This window comes from Piliocolobus tephrosceles, chromosome 5 (assembly GCF_002776525.5).
Source record: "Piliocolobus tephrosceles isolate RC106 chromosome 5, ASM277652v3, whole genome shotgun sequence".
NCBI classification, from domain to species: Eukaryota; Metazoa; Chordata; class Mammalia; order Primates; family Cercopithecidae; genus Piliocolobus; species Piliocolobus tephrosceles.
In genome coordinates, this window is record NC_045438.1 from 126,652,410 (window position 1) to 126,679,146 (window position 26,737).

The window sequence follows — 26,737 nt, forward strand, 5'->3', positions numbered from 1 at the left end:
GATGGAATTTCACTATGTTGGCCAGGCTGGTCTCGAACTCCTGACCTCAGGTGATCCGCCTGCCTTTGCCTCCCAAAGTGCTGGGATTACAGACATGAGCCACTACACCCAGCCCCTCTTTCCTAGTGCTTAAACCCCATGGCTCCTCTATCAAGTCCCAGAATAACACAGCCGATGCTCTAGGCTCTTGTCAGAGAAAACATCCTCTTCCAGAGGGGGCAAGACTTGGCAGTTCCCAAGCACACATTCCTCAGAGGAGCAATAAATGGTAAATCTCTCAGGAGGAGAGTGCTGCCCCACTTCAGGGAGCTTTCGTCAAATGCCGACGGGAGGATAGGTGCAGCCCTGACATGTCGTTCTCCTTCACAGTGACGTAGGTGCTCAAGACTCATGACTCCTGACCGCCCCGATCAAAGCTGTGCTGTGTGGCCTCCTGTTTCCAACACGTTGAGGGAGTACAAAGTCACTGTCCATCAGCTCAATGGAACACTTAGAGGCCAGATGAGGAGAGAAATAAGAATGAAGTTCTGGGATGAGAAAGTGGTGCCACAAATCATGAGTCAATAAAAGGGATCCAGATATCCTGAACACGCTGGACAGTCTTCTTTGTAATAAGCAGAGCAGCAAAGAGCCCGTTCTTTCCTGTCACTTTCCCTGGTCTCCTGAGTTTCAAAGGAATCAAATCCCGTGATAATGAACAAAGTCACTGACTGCTGCTATGCCCCACCACATGGCCTGGTTGATTAAGAAAGTCTCTGGCAGGGCACAGTGGCTCACACCTGTAATTCCAGCACTTTGGGAGGCCAAGGCAGGTGGATCACTTGAGGTCAGGAGTTCAAGACCAGCCTGGCCAACATGGCTAAACCTTATCTCTACTAAAAATACAAAAATTAGCTGGGCATGGTAGCTCACACCTGTAATCTCAGCACTTTGGGAGGCCAAGGCAAGCGGATCACTTGAGGTCAGGAGTTCAAGACCAGCCTGGCCAACATGGCGAAACCCTCTCTCTACTAAAAATACAAAAATTAGCCAGCATGGTGGCGCTTGCCTCTAGTCCCAGCTACCATGGAAGGCCAAGGCAGGAGAATCGCTTGGACCAGGGAGGCAGAGACTGCAGTTAGCCGAGATCGTGCCACTGCATTCCAGCCTGGGAGACAGAGTGAGATTCCATCTCAAAAAAAAAAAAAAAAAAAAAATTCTCATTATTCTGTTCATATCTTCCTCAACCCAAACATCCAGTGAAAATAGGTCATCTTAATAGACGGTTTGCCATGAAAATCATGTCCGATCACACCCTGCAGCCTTGGCTCGGCCATGAGGAGGTCACCCTCTTTTCTTCCCTTGAGTGGCTTTAACTCCCTGGGAGGGTGGAATCTGCGCCCCCGTATAAGCCAGTTTTCCTTCTCAGCTCAGGAGAGGGACCTAGAAAGAAGAGGAACCATGGAGCCTCCTGCTGGGGGCCCTGTCTGCTCTCCTTCTAGGAGAAAACGGCTCCAGTGCTATGAGGGTTGGTCCCTAGACTGCAGGACACTCAACCACTAAGGAACGAGAGCTATGTACAGGAGCCAAGTAAGACAGGAAAAGGGAGACTATTCCCTCTCACCAGGGTGGCTCTCCCCAAGACTCAGCCCTACTGAGGAGACTCTTTTCCACCAAGGAGCAGAGAAGACCACCTCGGTGGGACAATGAAGGCTCTCTGGACCCCAGCCTCCGACTCACTTCTTCCTGCGGATCTTGGGCTTCTTCACGGGCCGCAGATAAGGGTTATCGATGATGTTCTCCTCCCCATTCCGGCTTCCCGACAAGGAGGGGTTCTGCTGCAAGACAGAGGTGTTCTCCTTCTCGGCTCCAGAATCCTCCTTTGAGCAAAAGCCAAAATAAAGCACAACACCAACAGCATAAGGAAAGCGATCATGCCCATAATTGGAATGACCATTAGCATCCTCTAACGGAGAAATTAGAACCTGGGAAGCACCTTCTTTCCAATGTTCGTATCTTTGCCCCTGATGAAGTGAGGCCCAGGCAGGGGCTGGCTATGAAGGGAAGGCAAGACTAACAGCCTTGACCTAGGAGAGCACACAACAGAGTCCAGAGTCTTGTACCTCTGGAGAAGGCAGGGACAGGGGTTAGAAAGAACAGAGACCTGGGAGGGACAGGAATCAAACTCAGATGCCTCAGGGAGGATGTCCAGCCTGGTGGGGAGATGAAGAAGAAAAGTGATCCTGGATGCTCTGCAGGACTGGGAGATACAGGATCAGAACACATCATTTGCATAGGGTATCTCCTGGCCAAGCTAGCCTAAGTCAGAACAGATTTCCTCCTCAAATTCTCACATTTCTGGTATTTGTAACATGGTCCCAACGATCACATCCCAGCATAGGCCAGAAACTTCTTGAGCCCTGAGGGTTCCACTAAGGGAAGCGGAGTCTGCAGGTACAGCACATGCACATCATTGGTAATGCCTATCTGCAACCCATGAGGCAGGGTGTGTTTGTTTGAGACGGAGTCTCCCTGTATGTCACCCAGGTTGGAGTGCAATGGTGCGATCTCAGCTCACTGCAGCCTCTGCGTCCCGGATTCAAGCAATTCTCCTGCCTCAGCCTCCCAAGTAGCTGGGATTGCAGGCATGTGCCATGACACCCGGCTAATTTTTGTGTTTTTAGTAGAGACGGAGTTTTACCAGTTGGCCAGGCTGGTCTTGAACTCTGAGGCAGGGTTTTTTACTGTTCATTTTTTGAGAAAAATGTGGTTTTTCAGAAAAGTTTGTAAGTTCACATGTAATCAGTATGATCAAAATTCTTAAAAAGTCACAGTTGTGTATAGACACAGAAAAAAAGTAATATGCTGACATTTTAAAACTGTTCTGGGAGTATGAGCAGTCAGTTCTCCTTTCTTTATTCACAGGCTCCTCTATTTTCCACGTTTGGTGGGGCTGCGCCCCCTGGTGATGGGCCAAGGGGAAGAAGTTCTTCCACCGGGAAGAAGTCACTGAGCTTCCTCTTCCTGTTCTGCAACTTGAGGCTAAAGAGGCCCTCACTGACCTCAAGCAGGAGAGGCTGCTGTCAAAACAGAGGGCGCCATGACCGAATGGCATGAAATCAACATCAGGTTCCCCCGACAGGACAGCTGGCCTAGGGCATGGACACCAGTCCCAGGTTTAATGAGCCGGAAGAAACCAGATCATGTCTAGGTTCCCCTGCAGCACGTGCCCTCTCTCTGTCCTATCAATTGTTCTCTTCAAAGACCCAGTTCCATTGGCCCAGTATCAGGGCCTATGTGCTTTCCCTCTCCAGCACCCAATCCAGTGGGACCACAAGGTGACCTAGAGCCACTGGGGCCTTCTGGAAACTCTTGAAAGCAAGTGCTGCAGGACTAACCTAGTTCAGGCCAGACTAAGTGCCAGAAAAAAAGGTCTGCCCATAACCAGACCTCCCTTGGGTATTTGGCATCCAACTTTTCTGAAGTTCCTAATGGCGCAACTGAGTAGTATCTCCCCACACTGTCCACTCTATCATTTCTCTACAGTAGACAGCCTATCTTCAAAGTTATTGGAAGTTCACTTCAACTGTGCCTTCAGTGTTTTCTGATACAGATAGAGGTGACACTGTTAGAGGTGCTGAAAATGACAGCCTCAAGACACTGCTGGTGGGTCCAGAGGCTCCCTCCCTTCGGCTCACCATGGCTCATGAGAGCAGGGCGACAGGCTTCCTTCTCTCAAGCAGACCTCACAGAAATGTCCCCTTCAGGGATAGGCAGCATTGAGATGGTTAGGGGTGAGGGAGTCAGTAAAAAAAGTAGGCCAGGCACGGTAGCTCATGCCTGTAATCCAGCACTTTGGGAGGCCAAGGCGAATGGATCACCTGAGGTCAGGAGTTTGAGACCAGCCTGGCCAATACAAAAAATACAATATTTTTGTATTCTACTAAAAATGCAAAAAAAAATTAGGCGGGTATGGTGGTAGGCGCCTATAATCCCAGCTACTCGGGAGGCTGAGGCAAGACAGTCGCTTGAACCCGGGAGTTGGAGGTTGCAGTGAGCCGAGATCATGCCACTGCACTCCAGCCTAGACGACAGAGTGGGACTCCATCTCAAAAAAACAAAAAAGCAAAGTGTCAAACTGACCCAGAGATTTGTAAAAAAGGTGGGAGCAGAATGGTCTATCAGGCGCTCCCTGAATTACCTGTGAGCTCTAGCAAGCCCTAAACCCTCTGTGGTGATTGCATCCAGTCTCCCAGCTCTCAGTGCCATCTCCATGCCAACGGTTCCCTGGAGTACACTGCCAGCCCTCACCTCTGCAGACTCATGCAGCCAGCAGCTCACTCAGCATTTCCACTGGGGTGTCAGACAGGCAGCTTGGACTTCAGGCTCTTAAGTCTGAATTGGGGACCTTCCCCTGTGAGTAAACGGCGCTTTTTAGTCCCTCCCATCACAGGTGATGGCAACTCCATCCTTCTAATGGCTCAAGTCACAAACTCTGTGGTCATTCTTGTTTGTTTTCTTTCTTTTATTTTTAAATAGGGTCTCACTATGTCGCCCAAAACTGGACTCAAATTCCTGGGCTCAATCTTCCTGCCTCAGCTTCCCGAGTGACTAGGACTACAGGCATGCACCACCACACCTGGCACACTTCTTTTCTTTCTCTGACATCCCACCCCCAATCTGTTAGCACAGCCTCTTGGACTTACCTTCAAAATTCAGGCAGGTACTGACCACTTCTACCACCTCTGTGGCAACCACTCTGCTTGGGCCCACCACTGCCTCTCACCTAGGCTATAGCGACAGCTTCCTGACTGATCTCTCCAGTCCGTTCTCACCGAGCCATCAGAGTGATGCTTTAAGAAGCTCAGAAACGTCCCTCCTCTGCTCCACACCCTCCCACAACTCCCATCTCACTTAGTAAAAGTCAGTTCTTAAAACAGCCTGCAAGGCCCTACCCAATCCACAAGCCACTCACTATTCCACAGGGCCTTTGCACTGCCCATTCCCTCTGCCACAGCACTCTTCCCCAGATGTCCACAGGGCTCACTCCCTCACCCAGTTCAAGCCCCTGCTCACATATCACCTTCTCGGTAATGCCTACCCCAAGCACTCCACTTAAAACTGAAGACTCCTCCTCACCCCAGATCTTCCCCTACTGTTTTTCCCAGCACAGCACTTTCATTTTTGATATACTATGCAATGATTTATTCATATATTATGTTTACTGTCATTCTCCCACAGCCAAACATAATGTTCCTAAAAGGCAGAGGTTTTCTTTGTTTTTCTCACTGCTTTATCCCAAGCAGCCAGAACAGTATCTGGCACATACTAGGTGCTAAACAAACACTGGTTGAGTGAGTGACTGGTACATTTTTGTTAAGAGAGTAAAAGTTTAGATATCTGGGTTGGCTGCAGAAGCAGCTGGTTCAAATGTGTGAGAAAAGAATCTATTATACATGAATTTAAAATGAATAGCTCCTTTATGTTCAAGTACATGGAGAAACTAGAACCAGGTTAAATAATGTGCTGCCTAACAACAGACCTTGAGAGGTGCACTGTCATCAAGAGACAAAAGAATAATTTAAAATACCAGTCATTTACTTCGCTATAACAATGTCTGTAAATGCTAAACACAGAAAACAACCTAAGTGGTCATGAGGGACTAGATAAATTAAATGGTTACATCCATACAATGGAAGATAAAGCAGCTGTGAGGAACGATGTGGCTCCTCCCTTACGGATGTGGAATGACCAAGATATAGCCAGGGAGAAAGCAAGAAGAGAACAGTTTGTGATCTGCTGTTTCAGTTCAAAATAACAATTAAAAAAAAAGTCTCTAGAAGAATACACAAGAGGCTGGTGAGACAGTTGCCCTGTGGGAGGGAAAGTGGGTGACAGGGAACAGGATGGGAAAGATTGTCACCATACACCTTTTTGCACACTCTGCATTTTGAAACATATGATTGTATTCCTAGTCTAACAAAATAACATTAGGTCCAACTGACTAGTAAATTGTCGCTAGAATCTTTGTCTTAAAGTCATTTTATCTTATTTTTAGGTTATATAGCCTAAAACAGCAGGGGAGGGAGCAGTGTGTGCCAGGAGTTGCCATGTGCCAGGCACCTGATAGATACCAGCTCTATCTCAAGCTCTCTCTGTCCCTTGGGGTTCCTGTTTCTACTTACAAGGAAATAGACTAAGGCGTTAAGTAACGCAATCACAGTCACACACGTGGCAAGCAGCAGTCTGGATTTAAAGCTAGGCAAGTCTGACTCTAAGACTCAGGCCTTCCTACACTCCTGCTCTCTGCAACGCTGGCTTGGCCTGGTGATATTCAAGAGTCCTCAGGCAGTCGCTGACACTCTTTAGGTTCAATTACCACCATGACCTCACATCACTACAGGACTGTCAGTGAATGCATGTCCAGGCCCTTTAACTATATTGTACTTACGAAGGTATGATGTTTACATGACTCCTTTCTCATAAGGTGAATCTCAACTAAGTCCATGACCCAATCACCATATCTCAGCCCAAATTAACAGAAGCATACAATAACAATTTCCTCTGCTTTATTTAAAGCCATGGGTTCCCAGCCCTAATTCTGAAAGGAATAATTCAACATTTAGGAGAAAAAAAAAAAAAAAAGTATGTCCAGGCCGGGCATGGTGGCTCACGCCTCTAATCCCAGCACTTTGGGAGGCCAAGGCAGGCGGATCATGAGGTCAGGAGTTCGAGACCAGCCTGACCAACGTGGTGAAACCCTGTCTCTACTAAAAATACAAAAATTAGCCGGGCGTGGTGGTGCGTGCCTGTAATCCCAGCTACTCAGGAGGCTGAGGCAGAAGAATCGCTTGAACCCGGGAGGCGGAGGTTGCAGTGAGCCGAGATCTTGCCACTGCACTCCAGCCTGGGTGACAGCGAGACTCTGTCTGGAAAAAAAAAAAAAAAAAAAAAAAGGATGTCCAAGCAAATAAGATCTTCAGCAAATAGAGACGGCACAGGCATATTCCACTAGCAAACCAGAGTGGCTGGCTGCCACCTGGTGCACCTCATCTTAGAGAACATGAGAGATGCTCAGTCTAACTACAGCCACTAAGGCATCCAAGCTAGTGCTGATTTTAAAGGATGGTTGAATATGGTAAACTGGCTATATAACCCTAGTAGCCTTGAAGGCATTCGAGCTTCTGGTGGTTCTGTGATTGCACTTGGCACTTTCTCCAAGGGCGCAGGAACAAGAGGGGGCTCTTATCCTTTAACTTGCTGAGTGTGACACACTGGTGAGCAGAAAAGAAAGTATTCCGTAAAACAAGCCAGGACTAGAACATCTCCTTGCCCACCTTTGTCTCTGAACCCACATGTTCCGTCTCCTATCCTGGGTATGAAATGTCCAGAAGAAGGCTAGTGCCTCCATGTGGTCACGGGCCCCTCCCCTCTCACCTACCAAATGACATCATTCCCAGACGTTTCTTTCTTTCCTATATCCATTTTCCCTTTTGACCAGATCATTCCCAGCAGCACACAAACATGTTATTTCTTTTATCTTAAAAAATAAAAACATAAAACGCCTCTCTTAATTCCTTCATTTTTCCCTTTTTAGTTACCACTCCATCATTCTCCTTCCCTGTACCGCAGGGAACACCACACGACTTTCTGTGCCAGTGGAAATGTTCAATATCTGTACTGTCCAGTAGAGCAGCCACTGGCCATATGTGGCTATTAGATACTTGAAATGTGGCTAGTGAGATTAAGAAACCAATTTTTAGTTTTATTTAATTAATTTAAATTTAAATACCCACATGTGGCTACTGGCTTCTGTAAAGGACAGCACAAGTCTACACTCACTGACTCCTCTTCTCTCCTCCCATTCTCTCTGAATTTACTCCAGGTCTTTGCTCTCATTCTTACTGAAATGGTTCTCATCAAGGTCACAAATGGCACCCACACTGCCAAATCTAATGGTTGAATTCTCAGTCCTCCTACCACTGGAGTCACCTGCAGCTTTGGACACAGCTAATTGCTCTTTTCTCCCTGAAACACTTACTTCCCTTGGCCTCCAGGACACAGCCCTCTTCCAGATCTCCTCCCATCTGCATGCTGGTTCTTCTCATCTCTTCAAGCTCTACACATAGCAACAGCTCCAGGGCTCAATGTGCCTCCTCTTCTTATCCTCACTCATCCCTGGAAGAGCTCACCCACGCTCATGGTTTTAGACATGACCTACAGGCTGCTGCCTCCCAAATATGCATCTCCTGCCCTAACTGCTCCTCAAACTCCAACTTATATATCCAATTCTCCACCTGACATCACCACCTGATGTCTAACAAGCATCTCAAACTTAACACGTCTACATTTAAGACACGAACATCAACTCCTGACTTCCCCCACACACCTGTTCCACCCGGTGGTTGTTCCCATCTTGGCTGAAGGCAGTTCCATCTTTCCTATTATTCAGGCAAAAACCCTTACAGTTTTCTTTAACACTCTCTCATATCTACTCTGTCAACTGGCTCTGCTCTGAAAGTGATCTAGAATCCGACCAAATAATCTAGGTGACCACATCTCCTTATTTTTGCTCCTCCTACCACCTCTCAGTTTACTGTGACAGCATGCTAACTGGTCTCCCTGCTTCTGCCTGCCCTCTATAGCCCATCCTCAGCACAGCAACCTGACTGACCCTGTTAGCAAACCTACATCAGATCCTGACCCTCCTCTGTTCAACATCTCCAGTGGCTCCATCTCACTGAGTAAATGCCAAAGTGTCTAATCTAACCTTTAAGACCCTGTAAGGTCTGACTCCCCGTGGGCTCTCTCGGACCTCATCCCCTACTGTTCTCCCTCTTGTTCACTCCACTCTGGCCACCCTGATGTCCTTACTGTTCTTCAGTACAACAGGGGAGCTCCCGCCTCAGGGCCTTTGCATCTGCTGCACCTGCTGCTTAGAAAGGCTTCACCCCTAGACATGCCCATGCCTTGTTCCCTTCAGGTCTTTACTCAAATGTCCCCTTCTCGGTGACCCTACCTAATACTGCATCCCTCCCATCCCCATCCCCACTTCCTATCTTATTTATTATTTTTTCATTAGCCCCATGAGGACAAGGAATTTTGTTTATTTGGTTTCCTACTAATTCCCCAGCACCTGGAACTGTATTTGTTGAATGAATGAGTGAATCCCCAGGACACGGATGTGTCTCTAAGCAGGAGATCAGGTCGCACCTGGATCATCACACAAGCCCTCAGGCAGGCCCCTAACATAAAGTCAGAGACCTAAGGTTGATCATGTCCAGGTCCCAGGATGACAGACTGAGGGCAGGGCGGGATAGTTTGGGGGATACTCTGAGGTTGACAGAAGGTGGAACCCACCATGCTGATATGAAGAGCAAGGTTCTCCGTGTCTGTCTGTTCATCCTGCTCCGAGGAATCTGTCTCTTCCATCTGTTGCATCTCCAGTTCAGATGGAAGAAGAGCTGTCAGGTAGGGGATGGTGAAAGGTCTGGCAGCAATCACTGGCGGATTGGAAGAGAGGCATGAGTCCACTGTCACAGAGACCTCACAGCTGGCTTAGAGTCCTAGAGCCTCACAACACATCAGTGAGCAGCACCAGAAGATAATACTGGCTAACTCACTCCAAGTACTTACGCAACAGGCCAGGCAATGTCCTACGGCCTTTACTCATGTTATCTTTCATCCTTGCTCCCATCCTATTAAGTACGATTAGGCACAGAGAGGTGAAATGACTTTCCCAAGCATGCTGAAAATGGCAGAATGCGATTCTAACTCAGGCAGTATGACTTCAGAATCTACTTTTTGCCAAGTACAACTGAGATAAGATTTAAATGGGGCTATAGATAGAATCCTAGCAACACGTGAGTTTTGAGATCTCGCACCCAAGGTCAGTTAAACCCCTCTAAGCTTCATTCCCAGAGCAGGAATATTGATTCCTTCACCCTAAAGGACTCAAGTCTAAAGGCTGGATTTGAGCACTCTGCATATATGCATGTCCACTGAGCTGTAAGACACTCTGGTAAATGAGAGTTCCAAAAAGCAATGAGGACGAGAGGAAGAAATTGATTTAAAATTAACATTAAAAGAAAGAAAGCGCCGGGCGCGGTGGCTCAAGCCTGTAATCCCAGCACTTTGGGAGGCCGAGACGGGCGGATCACGAGGTCAGGAGATCGAGACCATCCTGGCTAACCAGGTGAAACCCCGTCTCTACTAAAAATACAAAAAAACTAGCCGGGTGACCTGGCGGGCGCCTGTAGTCCCAGCTACTCGGGAGGCTGAGGCAGGAGAATGGCGTGAACCCGGGAGTCGGAGCTTGCAGTGAGCTGAGATCCGGCCACTGCACTCCAGCCTGGGCGGCAGAGCGAGACTCTGTCTCAAAAAAAAAAAAAAAAAAGAAAGAAAGCTGGGTGTGGTGGCTCATGTCTATAATCCTAGCACTTTGGGAGGCTGAGGCAGGAGGACTGCTTGAGCCCAGGAGTTTGAGACCAGCCTGGGCAACATGGTGAAATCCCGTCTCTAGGAAAAATAAAATTAGCCAGTTATAATAGTGCATGCCTGTAGTCCCAGCTACTAGGGAGGCTGAGGTGGGAGACTCGAGTCCAGGAGGTCCAGGCTGCAGTTAGCTGTGTTTGTGCCACTGTATTCAAGACTGGGTGACAGAGTGAGATCCTGTCTCAAAACAGAAAAAGAAAAAGTCTCCATGTATACTTCTATGGTAGAATGTGACTGTTAGAAAATGCTCTAGAATTGGCTGGGCGTGGTGACTCATGCCTACAATCCCAGCACCTTGGGAGGCTGAGGCAGGTGGATCACTTGAGCTCAGGAGTTCAAGACCAGCCTGGCCAACTGGGTGAAACCCCATCTCTACTAAAAATACAAAAAATTAGCTGGGTTGGTGGCTAATGCCTGTAGTCTCAGTTACTTGCTGAAGCAGAAAAATCGTTTGAACCTGGGAGGCCGAGGTTGCAGTGAGCAGAGATCGCGCCACTGCATTCCAGCCTGGGTGACAGAGCAAGACTCTGTCTCAGAAAAACTCAAAAAACGGCAGAATGGGATTCTAAGGCAGTATGACTTCAGAATCTACTTCAGAATCTACCCACAAAAACTCCAGAATTATTTTTTGCTGTGGGTCAGATGTGGGGTCTGGCAGTAAGAGCTAGGTTTGAATGCTATCTACTAGCCATGTTCCTTGAGGAAGTGACTTCATTTCTCTTCTCTTGTGCCTCACTGAAGGGTTCCTATGAAGGTAGTGATATATCAGTTCCCGACTCAGAGGCTCACAAGAGGATTTAATGAGATAATGTATGGGAAGTGATCAGCACAGTATCTGGCACTTAATAATTGGCAGCTGCTGTTATTCCAGAGCCAGGCACACAGCAGGCATTCCACAGGAGCTTGCTGAATGAATGAATCGCCTAAACTAACCTCCCTCACTCACATTTGTAAAAACTGAGGTCTATGGAAATGAAGTAGCTTGGTCAACATGGCCAAACAGTGCCAAGATGCCAACTTAAATGAGATGGGACCTATGAGGGAATATCACGATGGGCAACTGGCCCTGATGCCAGTGTTCCTTCTACTACCTGGGCTGCCACTGAGTGACTCTGATGCCTAGGCCTAGGCCACCCTCAAGGTAACTCAATGGACCTCAAGAGGCCAGTCCCAACAGAGGCCATTACTGTCTTGGAGCTGTCAGTTAAGGACAGACTCTTAAGATCTGGGGAAAGGAGCCAGAAATCTGAGGGGCAAGCTGTACCCAAGGGAAGGACAAAAGCTTATTTGTTTCTTCCTACTATGCTGAGAGAAAGAAAAGATAGTGTGAGTGTTTCAAGTAAGACAGGGTCCACACAGCGGGGCAACTCTCACATGGAAATGTGCTGACGTCATCTTTGAAAAGACTCTGAGTCTCGCCTGTCTTGGCCATGAAACGAGTAAGTGCCCGCTCCACATCGCGCCGCTGGGATGCAGCCTTCTCCCGCAGGACCTGGTAGTCTGACACGGGTTCACGGTACGTCTACAAACAGAATAGCAAAGACACTGAGGTGATGCCGAAGTATCATTCTGCTTTCATCAGCTCCCTGGCTTGCTGTTGCTATGCCCTATTCTCTAAAATGACCCAATACCAGGCCAGGTGCGGTGGCTCACGCCTATAATCCCAGCACTTTGGGAGGCTGAGGCTGGTGGATCACCTGAGGTCAGGAGTTCGAGACCAGCCTGGCCAACATAACAAAACCCCGTCTCTACTAAAAATACAAAAATTAGCTGGGTGTGGTGGTGTGCACCTGTAATCCCAGCTACTTGGGAAGCTAAGGCAGGAGAATGGCTTGAACCCAGGAGGTGGAGGTTGCAGTGAGCCAAGATTGCATCACTGCACTCCAGCCTGGGCAACAGGAGTGAGACTCTGTCTCAAAAATAAATAAAATGAAATAAAATAAAATGACTCAATACCATTAGTTAGAGCCAAGATCACCAAAGCACAGTAGAAAGGTGGAATAACAATGTAACTACATTAATACGTATTTCTAATTAAAAATTAAGGCTAGGCATGGTGGCTTACACCTGTAATCCTAGCACTTTGGGAGGCCAAGGCGGGTGGATCTGAGGTCAGGAGTTTGAGACCAGCCTGGCCAAGATGGTGAAACCCTATCTTTACTAAAAATAAAAAACATTAGCCAGGCATGGTGGCAGGCGCTTGTAATCCCAACTACTTGGGAGGCTGAGGTAGGAGAATCGCTTGAACTTGGGAGGCAGAGATTGAGGTTAGCCAAGATCGCACCACTGCACTCCAGCCTGGGCAACAGAGTGAGACTCCATTTAAAAAACAAAAAAAAAAAAAAATTAAGAAATGTACAAATATTTACTGTAGAGATTGTCCTGGGACCTTCATTCAGCTCCCATGACAGATGGTCTCAGGTCTAAGAGACGCATCCTGAAGAAAGAGTGGGAGTGTCCCCAGGGAAGCCCTGACGGGGACCACAGGTTCCATCAGCGCAATGTGACCTCCTGCAGTATGGGAGTGGCTGCCTAGGCAGATTTGTGGATTATACCATCCCATCTTATTAAATCAATCCTCACCCACCCTGGCCAACATGGTGAAACCCCGTCTCCACTAAAAATACAAAAATTAACTGGGTGTGGTGGCGCGCGCCTGTAGTCCCAGCTACTTGGCAGGCTGAGGCAGGAGAATCACTTGAACCCGGGAGGCAGAGGTTGCAGTGAGCCGAGATCGCACCACTGCACTCCAGCCTGGGAGAAAGAGTGAGACTTCATCTCAAAAAAAAAAAAAAAAAATCAATCCTCACAATATGGATACGTCGTTCCAAAAAGATTCCCTCAAAGAAAGAGGGGCTGAAGATCTTATTATACAGTGCAAGTGACCAAGAAAATGGCAGGCTGCCACTCTTCCTCCTAATTATGAGCTTGTTGGCAATCAAGTTATGGAATGAAAACAATTGAGATCAGAATGAGAAATGAGCCAAAACATTTTATTTAATTATTTGTATTTTTTGGAGACAGAGTCTTGCTCTGTCACCCAGGCTGGAGTGCGGTGGTGCGATCTCGGCTCACTACAACCTCCACTTCCTGGGTTCCAGCGATTCTCCTGCCTCAGACTCCTGAGTAGCTGGGACTACAGGCACGTGCCACCATGCCCAGCTAATTTTTGTATTTTTAGTAGAGATGGGGTTTCATCATGTTGGCCAGGCTGGTCTTGAACTCCTGACCTCAGATGATCCACCTGACTTGGCCTCCCAAAGTGCTGTGATTACATGTGTGAGTCACTGCACCCGGCCAGAAAATATTTTAATTGGTAATGGCAATGGTGACATTTTAACAACAACCAATAAAGTAACTACTCTTCATGATATAGAGATAGCATTTTCAAAGGAGGCACCTGGAAATGTTTCTTTGTTGTCGCCATCAGTTCAAGTGTGTCACCTATACAGTTCTCCTATCTGTACTTAAACAAAGAAACAGAATTTTCTGACATGTTAAAAATCTTCCCAAAAGGCTGGGTGTGGTGGCTCACACCTGTAATCCCAGCATTTTGGGAGGCCGAGGCAGGTGGATCACCTGAGGTCAGGAGTTTGAGACTAGCCTGGTCAACATGGTGAAACCCCGTCTCTACCAAAAATACAAAAATCAGCCAGGCATGGTGGCGGGCACTTGTAATTCCAGCTACTCGGGGGAGGCTGAGACATGAGAATGGCCTGAACCTGGGAGATGGAGGTTGCAGTGAGCTGAGATCATACCACTGCATTCCAGCCTGGGAGATTGAGACAAGCTCTGTCTCCGCCCCTCCCCTCCCCCAAAAAACCAAAACTTTCCAAAATTAAAATGCGTGGATTTTGAACATATTGCACTTGTTAAAAACATTAAAATGCAAAATGTCGTAATTATTCCTAAGACAACTTTTGGCACTCAATAAATTTGAAATTTAATAGAAAATTTTTTCAACAAAATTCTTTGAATAATGAGTAAACGAGAATGAAAAAATAGTTTTATGGTTTATTAAGAGCAGCCAATGATGTTACATATCTTTGTGATGTACCATTTTCAACTATGAGAGCCATTAAAGTATCAAAATAAACTAATCTTAGAATCTGACCTCCAACTTATTATTCCATCAAGTATTAAACCAAGATTTCTAGGCTAGCATGGTAATATGTGCTTGTGGTCCTAGCTACTCTGCAGGCTGAGGTGGGAGGACTGCTTGAGCCTGGGAGTTCAAAGCTGTAGTGCCATGATTACACCACTGCACTCCAGCCTGGACAAGAGCAAGAACTCCACCTCTAAAAAAAGACTGAGTGCAGTGGCGCATGCCTGTAATCCCAGCACTCTGGGAGGCCAAGGTGCAAAGGCTGCTTAAGGCTAGGAGCTCAAGGCCAGCTTGGGCACCACAGAAAAACAAAAAACCTCTCCCCATCTCTATAAAATAACAACAACAAAACAAACAAACAAAGAAAAACTATGATTTCAAAAAATAAAAAGCAGAGGCGGCCGGGCGTGGTGGCTCATGCCTGTAATCCCAGCACTTTGGGAGGCCGAGGAAGGCAGATCACGAGGTCAGGAGATCGAGGCCATCCTGGTTTCCATGATGAAACCCCGTCTCTACTAAAAATATAAAAAAATTAGCCGGGCACGGTGGTGGGTGCCTGTAGTCCCAGCTACTCGGGAGGCTGAGGCAGGAGAATGGCGTGAACCCAGGAGGCGGAGCTTGTAGTGAGCCGAGATGCGTCACTGCACTCCAGCCTGGGTGACAGAGCGAGACTCCGTCTCAAAAAAAAAAAAAAAAGCAGAGGCAATCGCTCCCACTAGAAAAGGTTTTAGGTTTCCTAAACATTTTAAAAGGGTAAGATTATCTTTTAATGTACATTATTTCGCACAATGTTACATTATAATATTCATATAAATAAGCAAACATATACTGGAGTATGTACCCATGCCTGGGCAAATTGCTTGCACCCAGGAATTTGAGACCAGCCTGGGCAACATGGTGAAACCCTGTCTCTACAGAAGATACAAAAATTAGCTGGGCATGGTGGTGCACCCCTGTAGTCCCAGCTACTTGGGAGGTTGAGGTGGGAGGATCACTTGAGTCTAGGAGGTCGAGGCTGTGGTGAGCTGAGATTGCCCCATTGCACTCCAGCAGCCTGGGCAACAAAGTAAGACCCTGTCTCAAAAAATTTTTTTTACAGATAGGGATATACTATATCCCTATCTGTTAAAGTTAAAGAATGGTATGGGTTGAACTGTGTCCCCACAAAAAACATATTCGCTATGTCCTAGTACCTCACAATATGACCTTATTTGGAAGTAGGTGTCTGGGTGACAGAGCAAGACTCCATCTCAAAAAAAAAAAAAGATTGTCTTAACCTAAAAGAGTAACAGAACCAAAACTGAAGGTTTAAGCAAAGCAAAAAGGGTTTGTAAAGGGTTGATCTTGTAAAAATTCTGTGGGTGCCAACAAGTTGGCTAAGATTTAAACGAAATTATTTAGCTTTTTTCTGTAGGTTAAAACATTAAAATCGGCCGGGCGCGGTGGCTCAAGCCTGTAATCCCAGCACTTTGGGAGGCCGAGGCGGGTGGATCACGAGGTCAGGAGATCAAGACCATCCTGGCTAACACGGTGAAACCCCCGTCTCTACTAAAAATACAAAAAACTAGCCGGGCGTGGTGGCGGGCACCTATAGTCCCAGCTACTCAGAGGCTGAGGCGGGAGAATGGCGTGAATCCGGGAGGCGGAGCTTGCAGCGAGCCGAGATCGTGCCACTGCACTCCAGCCTGGGCGACACAGCAAGACTCCGTCTCAAAAAAAAAAAAAAAAAATTAAAATCATACTGATGTGGGGCCAGAATCTGGGCCCATGTCTCTGAATAATGGGGTTTTCTTAGAAAATTGATCTGCTGTTTGATGGAAAATTGTAAAGGAAAATTCTAAAAAGCTTATGAAAACCTTACTGTATGATCAAACTAATCAAAACTGGGTAGAGATATAAAATTTTATTTAAAAAACTAGCTAACATTAAAGATGCACAAATGCAAATATGAAATTTGTTTTTCTCTTTTGAAGATGATTTTTATGTAATGTTAAAAGATAATGATAGGGTTTTCTTTTCTCCTTTGGGTAAATAGCAGGGAAAAAAAGAGGAGAGAGAGAGAGGAGAGAGAGAGAGGAGAGAGAGAGAGGAGAGAGATTCAGCTGGCTTCGTGCTATCTTCATTGAGTCTTGTTTGGAAAGCTAGGTCTTCTCTGAGTAAAGATTTTTCTTTTTAAAAAAATTGTTTGGAGTTATCATTTTGGCCAAATGAATGACTTATGGTGACCTGGAATTCTATTTTGTGATATCCAGTGTTTTAAACCTTTGATATCCTTTCCAAAATCCAATGACAAATTATGTCTCTTTCTAACCTAACACTTTAGATATTATGTCCTCTAAAGCCCAAAAATGACATTTGGCTTATCTCATACAAAAATCATACAGGAAGTATTGTCAAATATGAAATGGTGTTTTGCTTTCTTTGGTCTATATTTGTATAATTATGTTATTGGTATATGTTCCAAAATTACATAAAACTTGTATAATTCTAATATGACTTAGTGTATGTTATCAGTAATAACTACAATTATTAAATTGTTAACGGACTGTGTGCCACAGAGGTAAAAAATTTCCTTGCCAATTGTGTCTTTTTTTTTTTTTTTTTTTTTTGAGACGGAGTCTCGCTCTGTCGCCCAGGCTGGAGTGCAGCGGCGCGATCTCAGCTCACTGCAAGCTCCGCCTCCTGGGTTCACGCCATTCTCCTGCCCCAGCCTCCAGAGTAGCTGGGACTACAGGCGCCCGGCTATTTTTTTGTATTTTTTAGTAGAGACGGGGTTTCACTGTGTTAGCCCGGATGGTCTCGATCTCCTGACCTTGTGATCCGCCCGTCTTGGCCTCCCAACGTGCTGGGATTACAGGCACGAGCCACCTTGCCTGGCCCTGAGTCTCTATGACTTCATCTCTGACCAATCAGCACTCCTGGCTCACTGGCTTCCCCTGACCTACCCCATTATCCTTAAAAACTCTGCTCCCCGAATGCTCAGGAAGACTAATTTGAGTAATAATAAAACTCCAGTCTCCCCCGCTGCCCCTGCCACCACACACAAAATAGAATGCCATGTGAAGACAGAAAGCTGGAGTGATGCACCTATGAGCCAAGAAACGCCAAAGAATGCTGGCCAATCACCAGAAGCTAGGAAGATGCAAGGAGAGACTCCCCTACAGGTTTCAGAGGGAGCATGAAACCTTAATTTTAGACTTCTAGCCTCCAGAATGGTAAGGCAATAAATTTCTGTTGTTCTAAGTTACCTGGTTTGTGGCACTTTGTTACAGCAGCCCAGGGAACTAATAGAGAGATCTGATCAAGGGCAAGGGCAAGGGCTATGTTGCATTAGCTGGGCAGCTACTATTCCCCTCTCCCCAACCCTGAGGTGTGGAGAAATGCCCAGAGGACATGAGGGCTTGCCATAGCAGCCCGCACGATGGCCATCACTATATGGTATGGAGGCAGAAGCAAAGGAAGTGTGGGAGAACACCTTCCCAACCGAAGGTAAAACTGCCATTCAGGCAAATTAGAACACATTCAAACCACAGAGGATAACTCATCTTCTTCTCGTTCAGACCTAGAGCTCAGAGTGATAAGTTCCATTTCATTATCATTACTAATTTTTTTTTTTTTTTTTTTTTTTTTTGAGATGGAGTCTTGCTCTGTCGCCCAGGCTGGAGTGCAGTGGCCGGATCTCAGCTCACTGCAAGCTCCGCCTCCCGGGTTTACGCCATTCTCCTGCCTCAGCCTCCGGAGTAGCTGGGACTACAGGCGCCCGCCACCTCACCCAGCTAGTTTTTTGTATTTTTAGTAGAGACGGGGTTTCACCGTGTTAGCCAGGATGGTCTCGATCTCCTGACCTCGTGATCCGCCCGTCTCAGCCTCCCAAAGTGCTGGGATTACAGGCTTGAGCCACCGCGCCCGGCCATTACTAATTTTTATTTATTTGTTTTTGAGACAGAGTCTTGCTCTGTTGCCTAGGCTGGAGTGCAGTGGCGCAATCTCAGCTCACTGCAACCTCTGCCTTCCAGGTTTGATTCTCCTGCTTCAGCCTCCTGAGTAGCTGGAACTACAGGTATATGCCACCATGCACAGCTAATTTTTGTAATTTTAGTAGAGACAGGGTTTTACTGTGTTGGCCAGGCTGGTCTCGAATTCCTGACCTCAGGTGATCCATCTGCCTCGGCCTTCCAAAGTGTTGGGATTAATGGCATGAGCCACTGCTCCTGGCCATTACTAAATATTTTTAAAGTAACTTTTCCCCCAATGGAAAAAATAATTTTCCTATTATAGAAAATTTGGAAAACTCAGAAAAGTAAACACAAAACAAAATTACCTAAAATCTCAACCAAAAATTACTATGAACATTTAGTGGAATACCTTTTCAGACTTGTTCTTACGTGGCTATGTACTTTTGTGTTTTAGTAGGACAGGTAATACTGGGGTCAGCTTCAATTTCTTTGTTAATTACACTTTAGCTGGTAAACATTTGCCAAATTGTTTCTCAATGAGGAAAGATAATCTGAATTCTTTTCTTTTTTCTTTCTTTCTTTCTTTTTCAAATGAGACAGGGTCTTGCTCTGCTGCCCAGGTTAGTCTTGAACTGCTGGGCTCAAGTGATCTTCCTGCCTCGGCCTCCTAAAATGCTGGGATTACACATGTGAGCCAACGTGCCTGGCCACATTCTGAGTTTTGAACCACCCTTTCATCAACAAACTTTTGGACTGGACTCTGCCGCATGACAGTCGGTAGGAACTGACTCCGTGCTTTACACCACACACTGCCCCAGTGTGGCTTCAACACTCACCGGAGTTTTGATGTAGGTGTGGGGATCAGGGAACTCAGGAAAATGGCTGGGGATGTGCGGCGGGTGGGGTCGGTTCTGCCCTGCAGTGAGGGCCTTGGGGGTCACTGGTTGATTGGTCACCGGAGCTGCAACAGAGTCACAACTGATTACCCCTCCACCCAAGACCCTGATTTCTATAGATTATGGTCTCCCTGCAAAGCCTCCTTTTCTCAAAAAAAATGCCAGACCTCAATTTTCTAAACAAGTTGCATTTTGTATTTCAACCAATAAAAGGTCTTTGATGGCTTACAATGCCCAGCCCTGCTGGCTAATCTTGGTTGACATTCCTTTTGACAACAATCTGCCCACAAGTCTCTTAGGTAGAGGCGGATGGCTATGGCCACAGTAACTACGTAAAACAGCATGCTGAGGAGCTACGCAAGTTACATGGGCTGCTGGTTCTCTTTTCACAGACCTTGGATAACAAAAAGGAACAATGAGCTGGGGACAGTAAATGTGAGCTTAATGATAACAAGAGGGGATTGAAAATGGCACCTTCCACTGCTATGTTGAGAGGGAGTTTTTAAAAAAAATACCAACATGAAAAAAGTGACTTTAAAGAAAAAATCCAGGCCAGCTGTGGTGGCTCACGCCTGTAATCCCAGCACTTTGGGAGACCGAGGTGGGCGGATCACTCGAGGTCAGGAGATCAAGACTAGCCTGTCCAACATGGTAAAACCCTGCCTCTACTAAAAATGTAAAAGTTAGCCGGGTGTGGTGGCGGGCACCTGTAATCCCAGCTACTTGGGAGGCTGAGGCAGAATAGCTTGAACTTGGGAGGCAGAGGTTGTAGTAGTCAGCCGAGATTGTGCCACTGCACTCCAGTCTGGGCAGCAAAGAGAGACTCCATCTCAGAAAAAAAAGAAAAAAAAAGAAAAGAAAAGAAAAAAAATCCAGTTAATCCTCTCCAGGTCCTACAAGCCCAAACTGGTTACTCGCCACTCAGCTTATGGCACCCAGTTTTACTTAAAGTAGAGGTCATCAAACTTTGTGTAAAGGGCCATATAATAAATACTTTAGGTTTTGCATGTGGTACAGTCTCTACCACAACTAAACTATGCCAATATAGCATGAAAACAACCACAGATAATAAGTAAATATGGGTGCATTCCGATAAGACTTTATTTACAAAAACAGGAGGCAGGCTGCATTTGGCCCACAGTCCACAATGTACTAACCCTTAATCTAAGGAGAACAAGAACTTTCATTTTTTCCAAGCAGCATCATTTGCCCTTCTGGGGCTAGAGCACAAGAAACAGCAATATCTCAAAGATGGGTTACCTTTTGGTGACTGAATTTCACATGCTAATTCCACTAGCCCAAATAAAGATTATATTGTAGGTAGCCCCAAACATTGGAAGAGAGCCTGCAACAAGGAAGTAGCTACTAATCCAATCCCTACCATATTCAATTACTTCATTCCACAAGCATTAACTGATAAATTGCTAAGTACCTCAGTTCAAAGTCACTTACGAGCAGTGATGACCATCCTCTGAGACCGTTTTGCATAGGCAGGGAGAGTGTCCACATTGAAACCTAAGAGACAGGAAAACAAAAATCACTGCCCAGACCACTGGATATTGACACAGAAAGAATAGTAGTAGTATGGACAAATGGCTTAAACGCTCAACTCAGTGACCTTGCAGTCATGCAAAAGAAGCTCTGGCAGAATTCCCCAACAGGGAATTATGAGGCCTCTTAGATGTGTTCAGAGGAATCTCTCTTGATAACTCTCTCAAGCTCAAAGCAAATCAAGAGAACCATGAGGGAAACCAAGAACACTTAGCAGACATGCCTAACTCCTAGGAACTCCTCTCTCCAGCTGCATCAAAGAACTGGAAACTGAAGGTATACTCACCCATCTCAACAAGTGTGACCACGATATCTGACAGTGTGGGCTGGGTCCTGGCTGTGTGCTCACAGTAAGACTTGGCACTTCTCCCAATTTCTGAAATGTCTAAGAGGGGATTAAAGGCATAAAACTTATTCTCAGTTCCTCAGAAAGTTAAACATAGAATTACCAGATGAGCCAACAATTCCACTCCTAGGTATATACCCAAATGAATTGAAAGCAGGGATTCAAACAGCTACTAGTACACCAATGTTCACAGCAGCATGATTCACTATAGCCAAAAGGTAGAAACAATCCAGTGTCCATTAACAGGTGAATGAACAAACAAAATGTGCTATATACACACAATGGAATATTATCCAGCCTTTAAAAGAAGGAAATTCTGGTAATGTTATAGCATAGATGAACTTTGAAAACATTATGTTAGGCCAGGTGTGGTGGCTCAGGCCTGTAATCCCAGCACTTTGGGAGGCTGAGGTGGGTGGATCACCTGAGGTCAGGAGTTTGAGACCAACCTGACCAACATGGCGAAATCCCACCTCTACTAAAAATACAAAAATTAGCCAGGCATGGTGGTAGGTGCCTGTAATCCTAGCCACTCGGGAGGCTGAGACATGAGAAATAGCTTGAACCCAGGAGGGGGAGGTTGCAGTGAGCAGAGATTGTGCCACTGCAATCCAGCCTGGGCGACAGAGTGAGAACACCTTCTCAAAAAAAAAAAAAGAAAACATTATGCTAAGGCCAGGCGTGGTGGCTCATGCCTGTAATCCCAGCGCTTGGGAGGCCGAGCCAGGTGGATCACTTGAGGTCAGGAGTTCAAGACCAGCCTGGCCAACATGGCAAAACCCCATCTCCACCAAAAATTTAAAAAATTAGCCAGGTGAGGTGGCACACACCTGTAATCCCAGCTACTCAGGAAGCTGAGAATCGCTTGAACCTGGGAGGTGGAGGTGGTTGCAGTGAGCCGAGATTGCACCACTGCACTCCAGCCCTGGGAAACAGAGCGAGACTGCATCTCAAAAAAAATAAAGAAAGAAAAGAAAAGAAAAGAAAACATTATGTTAAGTGAAATAAGGCAGACACAAAAAGACAAATAAAGATTCTACCTACATGAGGTATCCAGAGACGGAAAGTAGATTAGAAGTTACCAGGGAATGGAGGGGGAGGGAGAATGAGGAATTACTGTTTATGTTTACAGAGTTTCTGTTTAGAATGATGAAAAAGTTCTAGAAATACTGTGAATGGTTGCACAACACTGTGAATGTACTTAATACCACTGAATTGTACACTTAAAAATGGTTAAAATGATAAATTTGGTTATGTAAATCTCACCACCCACACACAGAAAGGTCTTATTCTCTGATGGGCAATTTTTGTTTCTTCTGCCTGAAGCTGAACCTCTATTTAAGAGTCACATTAAAGTCCTTTGGGGAAAAGGAAGGTTTCTAAGATGGAGTTTTGAAGCTCGGCTCTGTGAATGAGCTTCCAAGGCGAACGGGAGGTTTCACGAATACCCTGAAGCTGTGCTGAATTTTACACACATAAAAAGCATTTTTTGGGGAATGGGTCCACAGATTTTATCAAATGTACAAAGGGGCCTCAAAAGGTAAAGAACTCCTGCTCTAGGGGCCCAGTGGCTCAGAAAATAAAAGCGAGTGGTGCTTGACAGGGAAGGGTGTCTAACAGGAGACCTACCACCAACTCCCCTGCTACCCTGAGCAAGTCACTAATACCAGCCTCTAGACATGACTTTTAAACTCTAAATTCCAAGACTGTTCCAAGAACTGCATTCTTATCTCTTGGGAACTATTAATTCATTCCTTTAGGACAAAGTTCAAAAAGTAGTGGAACCTGTGGTAGGCCCCAAAATCTTTTCTAATGTCCACACAGGTCAAAACTATTTTCATAATAAAATTAAGTCATTATTTGACTTTTTCACTCTCATTCTCTCAGGTGGTTTTCCTGAGTCTATGTGACTTATGATGACATCATGGGTCTGATGAATAACAGAATATGTAATTGTACATTCTTATTTTCGAAATTTCCTTTTCTTCTTTTTTTTTTTTTGAGACGGAGTGTCGCTCTTGTTGCCCAGGCTGGAGTACAATGGTGTGATCTTGGCTCAATGCAACCTCCACCTCCTGGGTTCAAGCAATTCTCCTGCCTCAGCCTCCCGAGTAGCTGGAATTACAGGTGCCCGCCACCACACCCAGCTAATTTTTTGTATTTTTAGTGGAGACAGGGTTTCACTATGTTGGCCAGGCTGGTCTCAAAACTCCTGACCTCAGGCGATACACCCACCTCAGCCTCCCAAAGTGCTGGAATTACAGGTGTGAGCCGCCACGCCCAGTCCCAAAATTTGTTTTTTCTAACGTGGCAAATACACATATACAAAAGCTATTTGGGGTCCTCAATGTTTATTAATATAAAGGGATTCTGAGAGCTGGGCATGGTGGCACATGCCTGTAGTCCCAGCTATGTGGGAGGCTTGGGTCCAGAAGTTTGAGGCCAGCATGGGCAACACAGCGAGACCCCATCTCTAAATGAATAAATGTAGGAGTTCTGAAGCCAAAATGATTGAGATCACTGCTTTAGGAAAACATTTGGTATTTAAAAGTGCCAAACATTAGCTGCAGAGAACTACTTTGCCCAAGATCACCCTTCTTGGGGTAGCCCACCTCTAGTGTTTGATCAAGACCTGAGAATAAAGGCAGGGCCTTTTCAGCTTGATGGGCAATAATGCTCCAGGGTTCCTGGCTAAGTTGTCCAGTTCTTTGTTTGGCCTGTATTGCACTCCACATCTCCCTCTGCCCAAACCGTTCTCCTACTTCCTTTCATAGTTGTTGATCCCTAAGAAACACCATAAATACTTCCAACCCCCATCCTATCCCATCCCCCAAAAGTTCAAAACAGGGAAATATGTTGTACATGCAGAAAAGCCTCTGTAAGACCACACCCGGGCTTCTAAATCTCAACACATTTCCTTTTTTTTTGAGACGGAGTCTGGCTCTGTTGCCCAGGCTGGAGTGCAGTGGCCGGATCTCAGCTCACTGCAAGCTCCGCCACATTTCCTTTTAAAAGTGGCTTTTCAGCTGGGTGCGGTGGCTCACATTGAGAGACCCAGGTGGGCGGATCACCTGAGGTCAGGAGTTTGAGACCAGCCTGGCCAACAGGGTGAAACCCTGTCTCTACTAAAAATACAAAAAATAGCCAGGCGTGGTAGTGCATGCCTATGATTCCAGCTACTTGGGAGGCTGTGGCAGAAGAATTGCCTAAACTCAGGAGGCGGAGGCTGTAGTGAGCTGAGATTGTGCCACTGCAGCACCCCAGCCTGCGCAACAGAGTGAAACTCTGTCTCAAAAAAAAAAAAAAGTGGCTTTTCCCCTTCATTCTTTGTATCACACAATCTAGCATTTGATTTCATGATGTGATGATATCTGTTGCATGGGGAATTAGTCCTGACTCCCCAACAAAAGTCCTTAAGGGCACCCATAACTCACCAAGAGCTTATAATCTCCCCAGCACTGAATGTTTTTTTTTTTTTTTTTTTTTTTTTTTGAGGCAGAGTCTCGCTCTGTCGCCCGGACTGGAGTGCAGTGGCCGGATCTCAGCTCACTGCAAGCTCCGCCTCCCGGGTTTACACCATTCTCCTGCCTCAGCCTCCCCAGTAGCTGGAACTACAGGCGCCCGCCACCTCGCCCGGCTAGTTTTTGTATTTTTAGTAGAGACGGGGTTTCACCGTGTTAGCCAGGATGGTCTCGATCTCCTGACCTCGTGATCCGCCCCTCTCGGCCTCCCAAAGTGCTGGGATTACAGGCTTGAGCCACGGCGCCCGGCCCTGAATGTTTTATATATACATCTCACTTCTATTCGCAACTCCATGAGGTACAAACTGTTATCTCATTTCACAAACGAGGAAATTGAGGTTCAGGAGACTCAGTGGCTTGCCCAAGCTATTAAGTGACAGAGTGATGATGTACACCCAAGTCTATCTGATTCTAAAGCCTGTAAGTCACTTCATTATGCTCTTTTCTGTTTTTTTTTTGTTGTTGTTGTTGGGGACGGAGCCTCACAGGCTGGAGTGCAGTGGTGCGATCTCAGTTTACTGTAACCTCTGCCTCCCAGATTCAAGCAATTCTCCTGCCTCAGCCTCCCGAGTAACTGGGATTACAGGCACCAGCCACTATGCCCAGCTAATTTTTTTTTTTTGTATTTTTTAGTAGAGATGGGTTTCGTCTTGAACTGACTTCAGGTGATTCACCCACCTCGGCCTCCAAAAGTACTGGGATTACAGGTGTGAGCCACCGCGCTCGGCCCATTATGCTCTTTTCTCAACTTTTTACATTAAAAAAATTTTTTTTTCTCCCCTCTTAAGAAAAAAGTTTATCTTTTTCTTAAATTCTCTCAAACACTATCACAAAGCAGGGCACAGAACTGATGTTGGGGTTGACTCCAAGGACTAGTGTTTCCGTGTACTCACAGCTCTGCAGCATCTCTGTCAGCGTTTCCACGGATGCTTTCTCGGCACTCTCAAACCCTGCCTCTGTCAGCAAGGAGCTCACAACCACCTGCAGGGTTCTCCTCCGGGCCAGATGATAGTTATCGGCAGGGTTAGTGGACTGTTTACTTCCCGATCTCTGTGAATCAGCAGCCCAGAAATATTTTCATCCACAGGAGAAGGATGCAATCACATAGTTCATGCATGGTCAATGGCAAACAAAGTTCTTTTACTAAATACTTTTATTTTAAAAATCAGTGCTTAATGTTTAGATTTTACAGATCTTGGCCAACTGAGTAAAAATTGAGCACCCAAGGTGCTTTAAATCCAGAGACTACTTCTCTGCCTACCTAAAACGTACGGTCCCAATGAGATAAAATAGCAGGTCTTTGACTTTCTACTTTAGCAGATTATTAGAATACATAGCTGAAGAAACATGCATGATGGGATTAAGACCTGTCCCCCAGAAAAAATAGGATCCCTCTCTTGTGCCCCCATCTTCACACCATTTCATTGAAAGGGAAAATGAAAACAGTAACAAGAGGTGACGGCGACGAGGGCAAAAGAAAACAGCAAGAAAAAGTAAGAAAGCTAAATATTTTGAAACGGGAATGCCTTTCAACTTTGGCCGGCCAATAAGAAGGCGAAAACGGCATGTTCAGACCAATCAGGTGGTGTTCCGGGTTCCCAACCCCCAACAGCGAACGAGCCAATCAAGACACACGTCCGCCAACTCCGGAGGCCGCAGCCAAGTCCCAGGGAGGGGGCGCGTACGGCCTGAAAAGACCATCCGCCAGTCGGAGCTCATGATGGGGCTGGATTTATGGGGACTAGCTTTTTGCTCAGTCTAGGGGAAAGTTGCAGGATGCCCAAACTCTCTTGGCTCTGGGTCCGCGCTTCTTGCCCTTACCGTTCCGGAGCCGCCGGCCCCAGCTGTGGCCGCCGCCTCGGCCATCTTGCTCTGGCGTAGTGTGCGCG

The 26,737-nt window shown here is 46.2% G+C and overlaps 1 protein-coding gene across 3 annotated transcripts; it reads right to left on the reverse strand.

The window, feature by feature from the left end:
* On the reverse strand, positions 1-26,737 carry TAF8 (TATA-box binding protein associated factor 8). 3 transcript variants are annotated; one of them, XM_023212798.2, is made up of 9 exons: positions 26,670-26,737; positions 25,742-25,898; positions 21,268-21,366; positions 20,883-20,945; positions 19,371-19,495; positions 11,848-11,995; positions 9,340-9,482; positions 1,720-1,859; positions 1-489 (listed from the first exon to the last, which is right to left on the reverse strand). In XM_023212798.2, the coding sequence occupies exons 1-9, from the start codon at positions 26,712-26,714 to the stop codon at positions 474-476; spliced, it is 936 nt and encodes a 311-aa protein (XP_023068566.1). In that variant the 5' UTR covers positions 26,715-26,737; the 3' UTR covers positions 1-473. The 3 variants fall into 3 exon arrangements, with proteins under 3 accessions (XP_023068566.1, XP_023068568.1, XP_031791497.1); XM_023212800.2 differs by lacking the exon at positions 1-489 and adding an exon at positions 932-1,422; XM_031935637.1 differs by lacking the exon at positions 1-489 and having other exon boundaries at positions 1,716-1,859.

Bases quoted from the DNA above. Each gene is read 5' to 3' on its own strand.
- TAF8 (XM_023212798.2), bottom strand. From the start codon at position 26,714: ATGGCCGAGGCGGCGGCCACAGCTGGGGCCGGCGGCTCCGGAACG. The intron at 20,946-21,267 runs GTGAGTATACCT...CCTGTCTCTTAG, and splicing joins GGTCACACTTGTTGAGATGG to GTTTCAATGTGGACACTCTC. The intron at 19,496-20,882 runs GTAAGTGACTTT...ACTCTGTTGCAG, and splicing joins GAGGATGGTCATCACTGCTC to CTCCGGTGACCAATCAACCA.